General features: G+C 40.4%; 1 protein-coding gene across 2 annotated transcripts in view; it reads right to left on the bottom strand.

Annotated features, from left to right (window-relative positions):
- asic2 (acid-sensing (proton-gated) ion channel 2) overlaps positions 1 to 17,501 on the bottom strand; it is a 339,024-nt gene extending 321,523 nt beyond the window's left edge. Inside the window, exons 1-2 of one of the 2 annotated variants that reach the window (XM_051388343.1) lie at positions 17,484 to 17,501; positions 12,350 to 12,970 (exon numbers count right to left, since the gene is read on the bottom strand). In XM_051388343.1, coding sequence (XP_051244303.1) covers positions 12,350 to 12,925 — 576 coding nt within the window. In that variant the 5' untranslated portion in view covers positions 12,926 to 12,970; positions 17,484 to 17,501. Of the gene's footprint in view, positions 1 to 12,349; positions 12,971 to 13,769; positions 14,156 to 17,483 lie in introns of those variants that run through there. The other variant, XM_051388342.1, reaches the window with a different exon arrangement.
- Positions 17,502 to 18,061: the final 560 nt, after the last annotated feature.

The raw sequence follows: 18,061 nt of genomic DNA, 5'->3' as shown, positions 1-18,061 counted from the left end.
GAAAAGCAAAACAAGCTAAAAGATGCTTAAATGTAGGGCTGAAGGGAATGTTGGGAGATAACGTTTAACTAGCAACAAAATTGGCCTAAGTTAACTGTAAATGATCAAATTGACTGCAGATTCAAAATAAAAAAACACATGTATTACAGTTTAAGCCTGTTATTATTCAACAATGACCTAACATACAGTGAAAAGAAAGACTGTGGTCAAACAAAGAAATAGCAGAGAAAGAGAATCAATCCAACTTTGGCCTCATGGGGCCAATGTCTGTGTTTTAAAGTCATGCTGTCCTGCACACAAGTGTCATTTTGACAAAAAGAGCGCACATTGTCCTGACACCGATGTGAGATTCTTTCCAGCAGGACAGCAGCCGTACCTGGAGACGTTGCTGGCAGGTGAAGCTGTTGAAGGCATATCTTGACATTTAAAGTTTTTGTCTGGTATTTCAGCAGACCGAGAGGTCATATTGTGGAGGTGTATTCAAATGTTCAGTTTCAACAATGTGGAGCATCCTAACGCTTCACAGAATTTGAGGTTTGACTGATTAATGCTAGCTCGTACATTTTAATTGAGCAGAAGCATGTGCAAGAAGACCTTACCTCAGGGCCGGCCCAAGGCATAAGCCAACTAAGCAGCTGCTTAGGGCCCTGTGACCACTAGGGGGCCCCCAAGAGCAATTAACTTAAAAAAGAAAAAAATATTTTTTCCATGTGTGAGTGATGATGATTCATATATTATCAAATGTACATTCTTGTACAAAAAAAACCCAACAACAATATGATGTTAACAGAGTGTAGTTTCCTACTGACTCTCTGCTCGAAGTGTCAGAGCTCCATTAGTAACGTGTGAAGAGCTCCCAACCGTACAGTGCCGTGCGCACTGAGCATCCAGGAGCTAGGAGCAGGTGAAAGATGTCACAAAAAAGGACCTAACGTTACCTTCAGGGGCAGAAAAAAGAAAAAGGAAGAAAAAGGAAGAGGAGAAAAAACGACAAGATAAAGGCATGTCTTGGTAATGTAACATTTGGTGTCAAGGAGATTTTGAAAAGTTCCCTGAAATTAGGAAAGTCCCTAATTATTGTTGATATTTAGTTCCAAATATGTTAGCCTATAATAGCAAATTTGCTAGCTAACATTAGTTCAAAACGTCTTACTACTTATGGGTCGGTTAGATAGCTTACTATTCAAGCTAACGTTGTTGTGTTTGTGTAATACTTTGAATAAGTTCATTCTCAGTGTATATATATATTATTCTGGGTCGCTTTTGGCATCAAAACAACGTTTTTGATAACAACGTTTGATAGCAAATGTTTAATAACTAACATTAATTACAAACGCGGTGACGTTTGCTGGCAATATGGTTTTGCATTAATGAATTCATTTAGTTAACTTATAGTTTGAGGTATGTTGTTTGCAATTGTTTGCCGCAGAGCACAGTAATTTATGTGAGTAAATAAACATATTCCTTTTACATCAACTCCCTATTGTGCTCATACGTTATATGAAACTTCCCCAGGAGCACTGTTAAAGTATTTAGGAGGAGGCACTGACTCAGCCCAGGGGCAATCCACCTCCTCAGGAGCAGCCAAGGCTGATGAATCAGGTTATCAAAAACTGTCACCATATATATTTAATTTCTAGTCAAATTATCTCACTAAGATATACTAATATAAGATATAATCATATGACAAGGGACATGTTTTTTATCTCAGGTCCATCTCTATGCTCTGCCCCATCCAGTGTGCCCACTGTCCTCTCTGCAACCTCAGCTGTACCTGGTAAGTTAACAATAAAATGGCCTTTAATTGCTCAGTGCACTGCAGAACATACTGAGATGAATATTTTTTTAATATAAGATATAATCATATGACAAGGGACATGATTTAAGACAAATCCATATTATTTCAAAACTTCTCAAGCAATTTTCAGTTGTTCCACTGGTAGTTTGTTTTCTTATTACAAGCTATAGCTGTACTTTTTTATTTAGAAAATAAGCTGCATCATTTTCAAGTTCTCACATTTAGTTTCACAAGTGTATTCGTAATGACAGAGTAGAATAAGTAGAATACGTTTATAATAGGTGTGTGAATGATCAATAATCATTATTATTGGCAGTAATGGAGGGCCCCAAAATCAAATTTTGCTTAGGGCCCCATGGAGGCTTGGGCCAGCCCTGCCTTACCTACAAGTGCTTAGTGAAGATGACAAAAGACACTAAACATACATATCAAAGCAACATATCACGGTATCCATTTAAGCCGTTGTCGCTTTCCATTAGAGCCGCCAAATCTCTTTACCCCAGCAAACACACACGAGGCCCAGAGCACACAGCTCTCAGGTGAGTCTGGACACTGAGATCAAACGAGCTCCTGGGCAGCTTACGGAGATTAAACCGAGAAAGACAGGTGGACAAAAAGTCTGTCAGCCTGTTTAAGGAGGGCATGTGGTTTTTCAACACCAGCCGGTCAGGTTTGAGCATCTAACATTCAGCTCAGACACTATGTGGTAAAATGTGGAAAGGGAAAGAAGACATGAAAGGTAATAGAAAAACAGAGCAGGACACAGAGAGTGCAGGAGGCACAGTATCACTGCAGACAGCATGACATCAAATGTTTGACCACTGTGTGATAAAAACCACCGAGCTGTCGGCAAGCTACAGAAGAATTATTAAAGGAGTTATCATCTGCATTTATACAGCAGAAAAGCTGACTGTAAACCACATGCTCATGTTTTACCTGCAAGACTCAGGTTTTAAAGCCTTGATTCATACACTACTCACAAAAAGTTAGGGATATTCGGCTTTCGGATGAAATTTCAGAATGTACATAAAATGCACTATAACCTTTTCAGGTGATCTTAATTTACTACTACTTAAATGCCCTACTTTCATGATATAATATCACTGTAGCATCAACTTTTTACATTTTCCATAAATTTCACCTGAAAGTGGAATATCCCTAACTTTTTGTGAGTAGTGTAATTTGGGATGTGATAAAATATTACCTTTCCACACAATCAAAAAGGTCAAAAGTATGCATCCTGGTCATTCACTTCGTCCACAGTACGTCCACTAAAAGTGCTTGTTTTTGCCCACTGACCTACTCCATCCCTACTGAGATATTTTTTGTTTAACCAGAAACAGTCAACACAATCACTCACCACCAGACTCCACAAACAGTAGTTTTACTTTGCATATCATCGTAACATCGTAGCTTCATTCAAAGTGGACAGAAGCTAAATAATTCAGACATAGATGAGAAAAACAGCTTTTTTAGTCGCTCCTCCTCAAACAAAGCACTGACGGGCTCGGATAGCAAGGTAAAGGAAGTGTAACGCAATGTTCTGCTCTATTTAGGTTTTAAATCTCATAGTAACTTTTAAGCTCAGTTTCTGGTCTCTACTAACTCCTGAGGGAAATATCTGGCTCTTTAACTGCAAAATGCTCCGCTATCACTGTCTGCCATTTAATGCTGAGCAGGTAGTGTACAGTGGGGTTTTTCACTCTAAGCAGCTGCCTGCTGTGGCCAAATACGATGTCATTAGGGGTTCAAGAGTGAACCAAAACATTAAAGTTTAAGCCAGACTGCATAAAAATATAGATGCATTAGCCTTTATTAGATTTCAGCCTGCATTTAGTATTTAGATGCGTAAGTCAGTGCATAAGCTACTGTTACATAACTGTTTGCTTCTTTTCAACGTGGTTTAAGTCATTTTCTGTGTGCGTGTTGTCTTCAGATACATATCAGAATCTGTAAATGAAGCTGTAAAAAAAGGCAAACATGAATAACTGAATGATCTATATTGATTCTGAGGTCATTTTCACAGGGTTTTTTCCCACCATTATAATCTGTAAATACAACACCCAAGCCTAATGAATGTAAAATAAATTACTTTTCCCACATCTGACAGTTGTAGGTGGTCCCCAGTGGACTTCTCCAGCAAGTTTTGTCTTTAAGCTTTTAGGGTGCTCTAGCTTTTCCAACCTTTGTACACAGATACAGTAATAATAATGGTCAAAAATATTTGATTTTGTATTGAAAAAACATTTCTTGGGGGAGGACCTGCAAACCCCCCCACCAAACATGTGCAGCTAAGTCTTCCACAAACCTAGGAATAATGCTGAGATGTGCGTGAATTTGGGTGGGAGCGTCAAATGCCCACACAACAGCACCGCTGCTGAGAAAAACATTGTTTTGATAGCTTATTGAGGAACCTGACAGTGCCAAAAACCACTAACACTCTGCACCTGCAAGGAGATCCAAATGTTATGGCAATTTCCAGCAGACAAGCAATGGCACACACCATTGTCTAACAACAACCAAAACCATTTTATGAATTTCTCACCAAAACATCAATTCTGTATGATTAGCTTCAGTTTAGCCTATAATTGTGGATTTTCTTTCTTCATTCAGCACCTTCAAAATAAGTGCTCAGTTAAACCCATTATGGTTTCAACAGAAAAATGTATAGTTACAGTGTGGGGGTGCAAGTGCAACCTAGCGCTCAGAGAGACCATTTCTAAATGTATTCATGCTTCAATTCGTCCGGTTTAGCCGCCTTAGAGTAAATCACTGTACTCTCATCATTTCCCAGGACATTGCTCTGTGGCTGACTTTACAGTCTACAGACGTGAGTAAACAAAAAGAGGAGTTCCTAAGCAGATCAATAACATTATCATCATCACGCAAGGCATGAATGTTTCTTGAAACTAACAGTGCAAACAGTTCACAATTTTCACTCTGCTGCATCCCAACAGATCAAGACAATTCAAGTTAACTAGCCGGTTGACCTTTGATTTTATAACCATTAGTCAGTATCTGCTGAAAGCAACTGATAGCTAGTGCATCAAGCAGCTGCAACACACGCACCGAACAAACTAAGACTGACTGCATGTGACAGCACATTACAACACAAACCCAGACACACATGAAAATATAAACATACCCTCTAGCACATTCAAATACACACTCATGAACACACTTTCCATCTCCTTCTTCTCTGGTGGCCATGATGAAGTAGGTCTCCAGACAGCCTGCCGAGGTAATGGGCCATACTCCTCTCCACATTATCTCTTCCAGTTTTGTCTTCTCTCTGTGCTAGTGTGAATGCAAGCCTACATCCAGACTCAAAACATTACTTCATGTCCTGACTTCTCCTCTCCTCAGTCACTGGCACAGCCCTCTATCTCTGCCACAAACATCTCACTTTCTGTCTTGCTTTAAAGACCACTAGGTGCTTAACTAAGCCAGCAAATAAAATATATATATATATATACACATGTATATGAATTACAGGATCGGGATATGGGCTGATCCAGGCATTTTTTGATGGATTGGTATTGACTACATAAAGCCCTCTTAATTTCCGAAGCAATGTTCAATCACACGGTGCTCTGTTAACTGCACAGTGAGGTAAGTGCAGAAAATAATTTAACACATTGCAGCTGAAGGGCTGTTTGATGTCTATTTCTGCGGCTTCAAGGTGAACCACACCTCTAAAGTGTTGCACTTGATTGAAACTTCAGTTAAACTTTAATATCTTGTTCACACTGAACATAAAAGAAGTCTGTATAAAAAATGCATAGTTGCTCCTGCTACAACAGATCCATAAAAACACTTCTTCATCTGACATACTACATGCCAATTTATAGTTATTTAGCTGTGAAACATATATAAATTATGTACGTACACATATAAACATTTAACATTACAGAAGTGTGTTTGTTGTTAAATGAATGCATGTTTATATTTCTCGAAGTAATGTATCAAAAAAAGTCAACATAGGTTACCACTATACCAGCTAAACCAAAAAAAGATCGGAATCGGCCAGGCAATATGGCTCATAGAGGATTGGCAATCAGTATTAGCAGCAAAAAAACATGATTCATTCCTAGATTCAAGTTCTGAAAATGGATGAAGGGCTAGTTTCTGCTGGACAGGAAACAAAACGCATTACTCTGTCAACATGTCAGCCAAATTAATCATTTCATTAATCACAAGACTGATAATTTCCAGTACAGCCCAAAACGAGTATCAGTTGTTGGAAGGTTGAGGAAAACCCTTCAGGGAAATTACTGCTCCTTTAAGCCTCACCACAACACACACTATATCATCAGCCTACCATAATCCACCACTGCAGACAGCTGCACCGTCTACCATATAAGCACTATCCACACTGAGCTGTCTGTCCGTGGCTACACTCCAGCTTTTCTTCCAAGCTGGTTCAATAGCACAGGTTGCCGCTGCCTCTCCGGGGTGTTTTAGAGAGGCGGGCTTGTGGGTGGCAGCGGTGGTTTCCATGCCCTTTAAGACACTCAGACATCATGCCTGCTGGGAATGTAAAATGCCATGGTAATGCCACATTAGTGATTAATACAGTACATCCACTATAACCTAATGTGATGCATTGGGCTTTCAAATGTTGAGAAATGAATCCAAAAGTGATAAAATGCAGTTAGCGAGATGGAGCAGCTAGAGGAAGAGGGGGGAGGACAGATTAGAAAGCACACAATCCTCCCCGATAGGCGAGTGACAGTACGCCTGTGCTTCTCCGCTGGCGAGAGCGAGGAGAATCTAGCCATGCAATAATCTGCCACTGAAGTGCTAAGGCCACAGGTTGTGTAATGGCTAATTGTTGTTGCTGTACACAGCCAGCACTATTACGTTTGCAGTGCTGTTCCAACAAGGCTCTGGTCAGAGGACTAGACGAGTGGCTAATTAGTGTCTGTGTGATACAGAGCTCAAGGTCTGGCTCCTATCAGGTTTCGCATTAAGGCTGAGAGTGTGATAGGGTCTTCCCTGTTCTGCAGTGCTCCAGGGGTATATATATATATTTATATATATATATATATATAACTGAAGCATGCAGTGAGTAGAGGCCAGGCACGCTGAGCTGATGCACTCTGGCAGACACTGATGTGGCTTGTCAGAGTGATCAATCAGCAATTAATCATGGTTGTAATCACACACAGTAAAACAAACACAGGCCAGGGGAAGGCCACTCATTCAATGTGCAGGAAACATGATGAAGTGAAGTGATAAGGCACCAAGATCCTGACAAATCTCATCTCATGATCAATTTAGTTAATAGATAATGATAGATGACTATGATTGTCACACTCATTAATATTAATTATATATATTTGGCCTTTGAGATTTCAAAGTGTATTCATTTTCTATGATGTTAGCATGAGCTTGGTGTTTATTTCAGGTGAGGTGGCCCACATCTGCTATAAACACTGAGAGACATTATCAATATGTCATGATACTGTAAATGTAGGGCTGGGTAACACTTTTTGACTTCCAGTGTAAGTACGAGATATGCTCGGCCTGCCAGATCTGCTCGGAGTTCTGCTTTTATAGATGATGTAACACATGAACACATTACGATTGGCTGCACTGCCCGATGCGTACATCCTACTCCATCAGCACTGCGACTCTCAACAGAGACGCAAAGAAAGCAAGATGGTTCAATCCTCACCTACTTCCATCATCAGTTCTGGAAAAAATCTATGCCTTTAATACAGAATATTAATTATTTTTTTATAATTAACACATCGTTCCGAGGTGTAAACTTCCATTTTGTTATACAGCCTTGTGTGGTATCATTATTGTTATGAAATAATTATTCTGCCAGTTTTTGGAGTGTATTTTCTTTAGGTAAAGTTGTTGTGTGGCTGCTTGTGTTTAGACAACATTTACCATTTGAGAAGTTTCGCCTATTCTTTTAAATGAATAAAAACGCTACATTTCTCAAATTGAGGTATTGATACTGAAACTCGTGGGAAATCAGCACTAGTGTCGAAACAATTCAAACGATACCCATACATCAGAGAAAGTTTTTAGGAGTGTAAAACAAAAACACTGATACTGGATTTTTGAGGCTGGGTCGATACAGATAATTTGTCTTTGGTGGACAAACAGTAACAGTGTCACTGTTTCTAAACTACCACAAACACACCACTGGTATTTCTGTGGTGCAATTTCTTAAACATCAATAACTCAGTTTGTTAGTTTTTAGCAACAGTTTGCTTGGGATCATTAATTTGCACATCAGGATTTGGTCAAATGATAACGCAATATGATCAGGTCCTGACCGAGTGAAAGAAAGATTTTTCCCTTCAGCACCACTGTTTGTAAAGATTTATCACTGATCCGCAAGCACACGTTCCTAACTGGGATGGAGCTGTACTCTGGCCACTCAGCATCCTTGCAGAGAGGCTGGATTGAAAGAATCTTTAAACAGGGTGAAATCAGTCTTTTGTATTGTTCACCAGCTCTGCTTTGGAATGGAGGAATGCTGCATTTGGCTTGAGATCTGCCCTCCTTTTTGGCATCCTTGAGAAAACAAGTGTACCAAAGTGCTTATTTCGGCAGAATCATGTCAGGTGGGTTGCAGACGTGCTCACATATGAAAATAAATTAAGAAGATGAGCCGTCTGCACATTTGAAAAATGCTAAAAACTATCCGGGATGACACATAATACATGCATAGGTGGAAATGTGCACACTGATGCTGTTTCCCTTTTGTGCAGCACTCTGCTCCAGTTCCATCAGTCACATCACACTGACTCCCGTGTCCCCACAATCCTCCCTATGGTCATTCATCACAATGTCAGTCAAACGCTGACTCGGGTCCCTGGAGTGTCATGGTAATGTTGTCCCTCTGTGTATGTGTATTCACTCACATATGCGTATATTTTGGTGTGTCTGTGTACGCGTCTGTGTGCATTCACGCATGTGTTCTTCTATTTTTGGGGGTCTGGGTTTTTTGGTTTTTTTTCTTTCCTCTCTGAAGGCGCCGGAGATATGAAGGTGTGTCGCTGCAGTGACAGGGAGAGCAGAGATGGAGCGAGTCGACGGAGAGGAGTGGGGAGAAGTCAGGAGGAGCTCAGCAGCAGCAACAGGCAGAGGGCAAAGAGGATGACAGTGCCTTCTAGTAGCCTCTCTGTCAACATGATTATGTTTGAACTCAGCTTGAGGTCAAAGGCGTGTCACAAAACATGCAAGACGGTTACTAAGGGGAGTTAAATAGAGACTCATTGCGCTGCATGGTGAGGCAGTGACAGGGCCAAGCTAGCTTTGCATTAACCCCATGAAGATTTAACCGAATTAAATTATGAAAATCTCATGTTCTCCTGGCTGACACGAGCGGGATACTGCTCATTTTGCTGCAGCTCACTGCAATATGAATCAGACCTGCAAGGGAAGCGTCCATCTGAAGGCATGAATACAAAATCACTAGGCCAACGCGCGACCCGCCATTGCTGGTTTTCCAATTTGTGTCTCTCTTAAGACTGGGCGATTTATCAAATGTTATTTTCAATAATGATTTTGGCTTCCAACGATTATGAAAACAAGATAACCGAGATGAAGAGATTATTATACTTTACAGCGGTGTGTTTTTGCCTCTCCCCGCCCAACTTGACTCTCATCCAGCCTGTGTGCAGTTCAGTTCAGTTCGAGCCAAGATGACGGAAAGAGAGCCTTTGGCCGTATTCACACCAAATCAGCCGTTGTGGAGATTGCAGTGGTGCGGGTGTGTAACAGCTGTGAAATGATCAAAACAACGTTTATTTCTCTGATTCACTGTGGTGCTGGGAGATATACCGGATGAAGCTGTATACCGGTTTTAATTTCCCATATGATTTGAATTTTTCATGTACTGCCGTAACAACGCATAGCTGAAACAACTGCTACAGGATAACTCATTTGTCTCTTACTTATACTCAGAAACTATAGTGTTTATACAACTATTTTAAAATATTTTGTTTTGAATAGGGAGGAATGTTGCTGGTGTACCTTTTTTAATTTTAAGTTCTGTTTTTACTAAGTTGCAGTTTTCACAATAAAAACTGCATTCTGATTCTTTCATATATTGTATATTATATTTTATATAAGAAAACCCTATAGTAATAACAGCTTTCAGTATACACATGATGGCATTAAAATGTTTTTATATTCTATGTACTCTTGGCAATAGAATAAGCCACTATAAACCGATATAAAGGCCCAGTCATGCAAAAAAACAAACTGGTGTACTGTGAAACTGCCAGAAAATAACGTGATACAAATCGCTACCACAGCTCCCTCTCCACGGAGAGTTCAACAAATGCACAATGTCAACAAGTAGTTGTGTTAAATAATTTTGATAACTGTGATTATGAGTTTGGCATAAGTATTTCTCAGAATGAAACAGAGCAGTTACAGACCTAGAAGCTTTAATTTCCTAGATTACCACACAGGAGTTTACTCTCGACAAAATGAAGAGCTCATCACAGCAGATCAGAGCCCAGGGGCAGCTCCACAGTGCTGTTTGCATTGTGCATGCATCGCTGGTCAGTTTTGAGGTCAACAAACAAGTGACATCTCGTTAATACAAATCTGTATCAGCAAGCTTTAAATAGAAAGCCAGGCTGCTAGTTAGGCAACTGTCCATTACATGACCCTGTGCTATAATACATACTGTATGTAAGCTGTAGCTTTGTTTTAGAAATGTGTTTCCTACGGTACTAAGAAATCATTGCTTTGCAAAACAATTACCACACAAAACAGTCAGGTAATGTGAGCAAGCTTGTTAGTTGACGAAGACTTATCAATTGAAATTACAAACACAATTGGTGGCAGATTACAGCAGGTTAAAATGAAACTTTTGGCTGTTTTCTGGTCAATGTGCTCTCTCCAAACTAGCATCTGTACTCAGAGACTGACTGTGAGAGAAAGGATACTCCCAATGCCAATTCTGGTACCTTCGTTGAGAGTATCTGCCAATACACAGCGCTGATCCAATACCAGTGCTCTAATGTTCCAAATTCAAAACCTTTATTATACTTCAATGCATGGAACTCCTTGGGATGATTTTTATGCAAGGGCCCAGGATTTCTGGGGCACTAAAAACAAAGTCGACACCCCATCGTGAACGAAAAGCCGAAGCGATTTAGATTCAATAAGGGATTTGACAAGATATGGATTTAATAAAACGCCATCCAACCCCAACTCTTGTCATAGTTACATCATTATTATGAGGCAATGCAGTGCAGTCTTTTCTAAATCAATCTGCACTTAAACTGCATTACCAGGCAATAATAATGCAACACCAACAAAACAAATGCAGACATAGTTCAGTGTGATGGATTAAACAACACAAGAGTCTGCCAACAGTCTTTAAGAGTAGAAGAGCAAAATAAATACATCCAAAAAGAGTACAGCATGCACTTAAAAATGGCCTGCAGAAATGTTAAGTATAATTAGTTGAAGTGAGGTAAACATTGCAATCACCGGTCCTTAAAATATCCTTCATATCTTTCACTTGTCCAAGTCTTTTAAGATCTATTTTGTCATTGAAGAGGAGAAAGAAATTATTTTCTCAACAGAGAAACTATGTTCCTATGTTCATACAACTATGTGCTATTAAAGCTTCAGTATTTCCTTTTTCTAGCATCCACATACTGCATGCAGTGTGCTCTTCACCTACTCACTGATGGACCTAATTAACAATCAGTCTGAGGGACTCTAAGTAGCCTATGCAACAAGTGGGTGTTCAGAATTACTGTTTTAGCGTCAAAACCAACTTGTGCCAGAACTTGTTCACTTTGATCTGCCAAAAACTAGAGAATAAACATAAAGGCCTTAAATGATCAGCATTTCGGTTTTATCAGTGCAACAAAATAGACTACAAGCACAGCATTGACATAGAACAAGCAAAAACGGGCCGCTACACTCACCAGCAAGCCAAATTAGGGAGAAATTAACAAATAATGGCGCATTTTGTTTTTGTGCTCTATCTGACAATCCAGCAGGTACACAAACATCCTTTGAATGTTCAGATTTATTGTAAAAAAAGTGAGAAAAGTCTTTGGTTGGAAAAATAAAGAAAGTGGCAGGGGGATTTGGGGGAATTTAGTTTTCACTATGGCCCGAGACAAAACAATTACTTTCCTTCAGTGACTTAAATACTGGCGACCTGTTGCAGTAATCTATGTGCCAGTAAGCACAATGCTATTATGTGAAGGCTGAGGACAACAACCAGGCAACAGCAGAGAATATATTTGCAGAACAAAGCTGAGAGTCAACCTGTGCAGCCAAACATGAGAGTCCCAAGGAGAAAACCCAGCAGGAGACTCCCAGTGTAGCAGCGTGGGAGGGAAAGAGCAGCTATCAGCATACATCAAGTCAGTTTACTAGCAGAAAAAAATAAATCATCCATCTCTGGAAACTCTCAAGACTGAGAACACGCAACCCGAACACCTCACAAGGAGAGTCCTCTGAGGGCTGGGAGGCTGCAGAAAGGCTCTGACCCAAACTGATCCCAGAACAGAGCTGACATTTAAAAGAAAGCAAGAGCAGACTCACGGCTTTGAAGTCACTGTGGCTGCACTCCTGGCCTTGGTAGCGGCAGTAGAGCATCATCTCTTTGAGGTCATGGCCAACCCTCTCCATGAACTCCTTCATGCTGAACGCCTTGGGCCTGTAAGCGGTGAAGTTGGCTTTTTCCTGCAGGAAAGCCAGCACATCAGGCTCGGCCAGTTGCGGCTGGGGGATTGTCAGGTGCACATCAAGCAGGGCCAGCAGCTCTCCAGCATGGTACAGATCGTTGCGCGTGAGGCGGCTGAAGCGGTAAGCGTTGAGGTTACAAATGGTCACAGCGGGGAAAACCAGGCTGCTTGACACCACGGCGTCCACGCTTGTCACGTGAGGGTAGGAGAGGAAATAGGCCAGGCGCTCTGCACTCTCCAGGGCTAACAGTCCCAGGCAGGCCAGCAGAGCTGCAGCCCAGAGCAAGCGGCGTACACTGGGTTGACCGTAAGGGAAGATGAAGCGCAGGCCATGCAGTGTGCTGGTATGAGCAAAGGCCTGCCAGGAGGTGGGGTGCAGGCTGGAGCTCTCTTGGCTCCCCTGGCTGCCACAGCTCTCCTTTAGATCCATCATCAGCCCTCCAGCCCTTCAGCCAGGGAGACCCTGGTGTACCAACACCTGCATAGACAGAGAGGGAACGTCAATAGAAGACTAAGATTCACAGCCCATAATCAAATTGAGTATACTGACAAAGCAAGAGAGGAGCCGGAGAGAGAAAGAGAGAAGAAAATGAGAGGAAAATAGATGTGCTAAAGACAGAGGAAAAAGTAGGAGGCAAAATCAGAGGCCTGAAGCAACGCTGATAGAAAACATGAAAGAACAGAGAAAAACAGCAAAGACAAGAAACGACAGACAAAGAAGAGGAAGTATACATAAGGAGGCAAAGATCTCCACAACCCAAATAACTACTACAGAGAGTAAGAGACAGAGGAGAAAGATGCTCCCTCAGGGCATCCCTTTCCTCTCCACCTCCACTCTCAATGACTCCCTTGAGCTGAGAGTTACTGTGGCTGCCAGCCTGCCTGTGGCTCCTATTACACCACCAACACACACACTCACACTCTACCCAAATCCCAAACTGCCCCGACCCCCCGCCTCCCTCCCTTCCCTCCCCACCATCTTCTGTCGCCCTCTGTGACTGCTCGATTTCATTGACACAAATCCCAGAGGTACAGTAAGTCCTCTGTGACACCCGGAGCGAGAGGTGAGAGTCACTTAAACCGCAAGCCAATCAAAGCTGCCTCTGTGTATTTAACGTCCCGGCTCATCTCCATTCAAAAACACATACACACACTCACGCGGTAACTCTCTTAGGCATGAGTGTGCACGCACATCGACACACACACACACACACAGACACACACGTCCAAGCTTCTCAGGATCTCCCGTGCCCCCAACTAATGACAAGCCTAAGCACCTCTCTCGTTCAGCCTAACGAGAAGACATCCAGCCAGCGCGAGTGTGTGTGAGTCTGAGAGCGCACGTGTGTGTTTGTACGTGTGTGTGTGTGTGAGAGAGACAGAGAGAGAGAGGGAGAGAGCCGTTGATTATCAGAGCCGCTGGTTAGTCTCGCATGCCGTTCCAAACTCCTCCCGTTTTCCTTTGGCTGGATACATCCGCTTTCCCTTCTCTTCCCAGCTCATCTGTGGCGGCAGCGAACAACAGCGGAGCCGGGAGAGACGGGAGGCGCACACACCAACACACATGCTCGCACAGAGAGAGAGAGAGATGGAGAGAGAGAGGGGAGAGAGAGGGAGGGGGGAGAAAGAGAGGGAGGTAGAGGAGGGAAGACGATGCTCTACTCCCTTTCTCTCTCCACAGTAAAGTCTCTTATTGAATATGTTTCCTCCCTCCTCTTCCCTCCACCTCCTCCTCCTCCTACTCCTCCAACACCGCCACCTTCACTCTCATTTGTCTCTCAGCTTTTCATATTTCCACATCTCGTCACCACAAACAGAGTGATGGATGGATGCAAAATGGGAGGCTGTCGGAGAGACAGATAGTAGAGGGGAAAACAGTGGTGGTTGCTTGGTCGGGGAGGGGAGTGTATGTCATGGGAAGTGAAGCAGAAGTGGAGATGGAGGAGGTTGAAGGGAGGGATGAGGACAAAAATAAGACAGGAAAACTAAAATAAGAGCAAGCAAGCAAAGAAGTGTGGTCACACAGTGCACAGCAATGTCACACAGAGGAAAGTAATTCAGTCCCACAACGTCACATGCACAGGAGAGGGATACAAATTTAAAGGGAATAGTAAGCAATTTGATGGATTTTATCTTTGTGTAGCAGTGTGTTTATCAATCACGAGAGAGAAAACTGTCAGTACGAGGAGAGAGGAGGAGGAAGGCAGTGAGAGGAAAATAAAAGAGGGGTGTGACAGTGTTAAAAGGTGGTAAAAGAGAAGAGAAAACAGCTTCAGCGTGTGTTTGGACTGAATGGAAATAGGTAGTTAAAGCAGAATTTAAAAAAAAGAAAAGTTAAAAGCTTGAATAGGATTATGGTGGAGAGAAATAAAACTGAACGCTACTGGATTTATTCGGCTGGTACCAACACTTGTATTTGAGGGTTTTTATATATCATTTTTAAAACTAGATCTTTGGTATTTTTGTTACTTATTTTCCAATAAAGACCACGGTACAATATATCTGTGACACGGTAAAAATGTAGCCGATCCAACTCCAGGGAGAAAGTGACAGTAGAAGTCGTTAGAGTCTTCATCTGAACGTACAATCAATGGGGCGAGCCGTGGTGCTGAGAGGATGAAGGGCTGAATTACAAACAAAGCCATCCTGCACACAATCGTTACATTTGCTGTATTATATCAAGATTAGGGATAGGCTAATTATTTGCCTGGCCAATTATTGGTATTCTTTGAATCTATTTGCCGATAAAAGAAATGTATTAAAAAATGTGCTGCTTTGGCTCTGATTCAGCCGCTTCTCTCAGTCTGTAGTCACTACTCTGCAGTCCCACTCAGTGTCCTGCCAACAGCACTATCTGTTTGCTTACACCTTCATCAGATAGAGTAGAGTAATAATTCAATATTAAAGGTGATGTTAAAAGGTTATTTCTTGCAGCGTTTGATTAAACATACACTTAAAGTACTCAGGTCTTTTACTTAAGGAAAGGTGGCAATACCACAAGGTAAAAATACTCTGTTAAAAGACCTGTAATCACAATAGTACAAATGTATTTGCATCAAAATATACTTAAGGTACAAAAAGTAAAAGTTCAAAATGGCCCATTTCAAAAAAATATATATTATATTTGAGGATTATAATTATTGCTGCATCCATGTGTTTATCACTTGTATTACTTTATACTGCTGGCTGAGTAGCTCAGTCTAATAATATGTCATAATTTATTGGTTGTGGGGAGTGGAAGTATTATGTAGCATAAAATGGAGATACTCAAGTAAAGTACAAATAGCTCAACATTGGTCAGCTCACAACGCAATTTAAAAATGCACGTTCACTTTTGGAAACATTTCAATTCAATTCAAAACCTCATTTCCTAAAGGACAATCAGGCAATTACTTTATACCACTAATTAAGTGATTAAAAAGAAATGGGCAGCAAACATGAAACAGCCCGTCATAAAAATATATCTCCATAGCTTTAGAATTTGTAGAGTGGACAGTTTAATTAAGTCATGTTACATGGACTGATGTGAACTGAATAAATAATAAGTGGTGGAACATAACAAACTAGTAACTAACTCAAGTTATGTACTACTTTAAATACAAATTCAAGGTATTTTGTACTATTTTTGGCACCTTTTAGTTACTAGTTACTCTTCAGATTAGAATTTCCCATATCCTCCCTGTCCAAGGAAAACTATAGCTGCAAGGATTAGACGATTAATCCATCTACAGAAAAATAATCGCCAACTATTTTGATAATTAATTAATTAAATATGGACATTTCCTGCTTTTCTCTGTTCTTCATCATGTTAAACTTAATATCTTTAGGTGTTGGACTGACAAAACAAGATATCACTTTGGACTGGGATGGACATTGTCTCTATTACAACAAATCCTGTTCTCCAAATGTAAGAAACATGTTTGTTTGATAAAGACCCCAACAAATGTCACACATTTCTTTCAGTGAAAATTAAACTTGTGATTGCAATGATCATTCACTAAAGCAATAATCACGATAGCATGCGGCTCTACTAAGTTCTGTATTTTACAATGGTGGTATTTGAATTATTATAATGTATTTTATCAATAATACAGGTTGAAACATGAAACACAAACTCATCATTTATATATATATATAAATATATATATATATATATATATATATTCTGAATAATGAGTACTTTTACTGTCAAATACTTCTTCCACCACCAGATTTACCAGTAGTCATCCATTGTAAGACCAAGCTTTAGTTAATAATTAGTTAATGTTTACTTTCTGAACACCTGCAGCCTGTTGCATCAGCTGTGTGCAAGTTCAAACTTTGCCTTATCATGTAAATTATTACTAAGTTGTGATATATACATGACTAAAATAACAAGTTACAAGTTACAACTTGTAAATGTTCACAGAATTAAACTCACTGATGGTGAAACAGCAGTTTTCTGCCACACAGCATTCATGACACCTTAATGAGTAGAGACCTTATTTATTGATATGATATTTAAATATCGATCTACCTTACCTTCTACCACTTGGCTCATTCCAGCCAGAGAAGCCAAATCACACGGTTGCCATGGCGACGGAACTCAATCTTTGACCATTGATTGGCTGCTTGCCTTAATCAACACTTTACATGCAAACTAATTAAGTTATGCCCCAAGTAATGGCGGTACAACCAATTGTAGTAGGTGATTCAGTTACAAGTGTCGACTTTACACCCTCACTAAAGAGAGAACTTACACATAACCGGTGCAACCCAGGCCTGTTTCTAACTTTAACTTACAATATTAAGATAGGCAGCTCGGTAACCTTAGCACATGAATCCTTAAATTGGCTAAATGCTGTCCAGTATTTTAAAACAGCGGTATTTTAATTATTATAACGTGTTTTATCAGGGTAATAATTAATTTCTGCTTCATACACACCGAAATATTAACCTTAGGTTGTAGCTAGTTTAGTTATTTTTGCTTAACTTTTTGTTAATTAACTCACCTGTTGCTGTTTAAGACCGTCATGGAGTCGGTTGGTTCTGCTGCCAAACTTGTTATTTTAATCTTCTTCATCGTCTTTCAAATAAATTAAGCCTTTAGTCGTGTCCCATTTCTGTATATTTAATGGGAGCCATTGGAAACGAAACAGACAATCTTTCATGAGCTTGTATCCGACAGCTTCCACCTGCTGGTAATGTTCCCAAACTAGTAAACCAATCAACATGGCGGCCTAAAACATGGTTATTGTTGTTGTTTGGTGCAAGGAGAATATGTGGTCAATATCAAATGTAAATGGAAGTATATAAAACCTCCCTAACTTGCTTTAAAAAATAAATTTAAAATGTATTTATTGTACTTAAGGGTTTTGGTTATAATAAAAATCCGTCTATTAATGAATTATATGAAGTAATGTCTTAGTCTATCATTTTAAGTTATAGGCTGTTCCTTATTGTTCTTGTTGTTGTTCCAATTCCTCAAGGTAACATTTGTCATATTGTCAATTCCCAGATGTTTAACTGTTTAAATGTTTATTTTTATTTATTTATTTTTCATTTTCTTTGCTTTTCTACTATTATGTTA

This window comes from Dicentrarchus labrax, unplaced genomic scaffold (genome assembly GCF_905237075.1).
Source record: "Dicentrarchus labrax unplaced genomic scaffold, dlabrax2021, whole genome shotgun sequence".
NCBI classification, from domain to species: Eukaryota; Metazoa; Chordata; class Actinopteri; family Moronidae; genus Dicentrarchus; species Dicentrarchus labrax.
The sequence above is the reverse complement of the archived record's forward strand: the minus strand, read 5'-3'. Positions and strand labels throughout refer to the sequence as shown.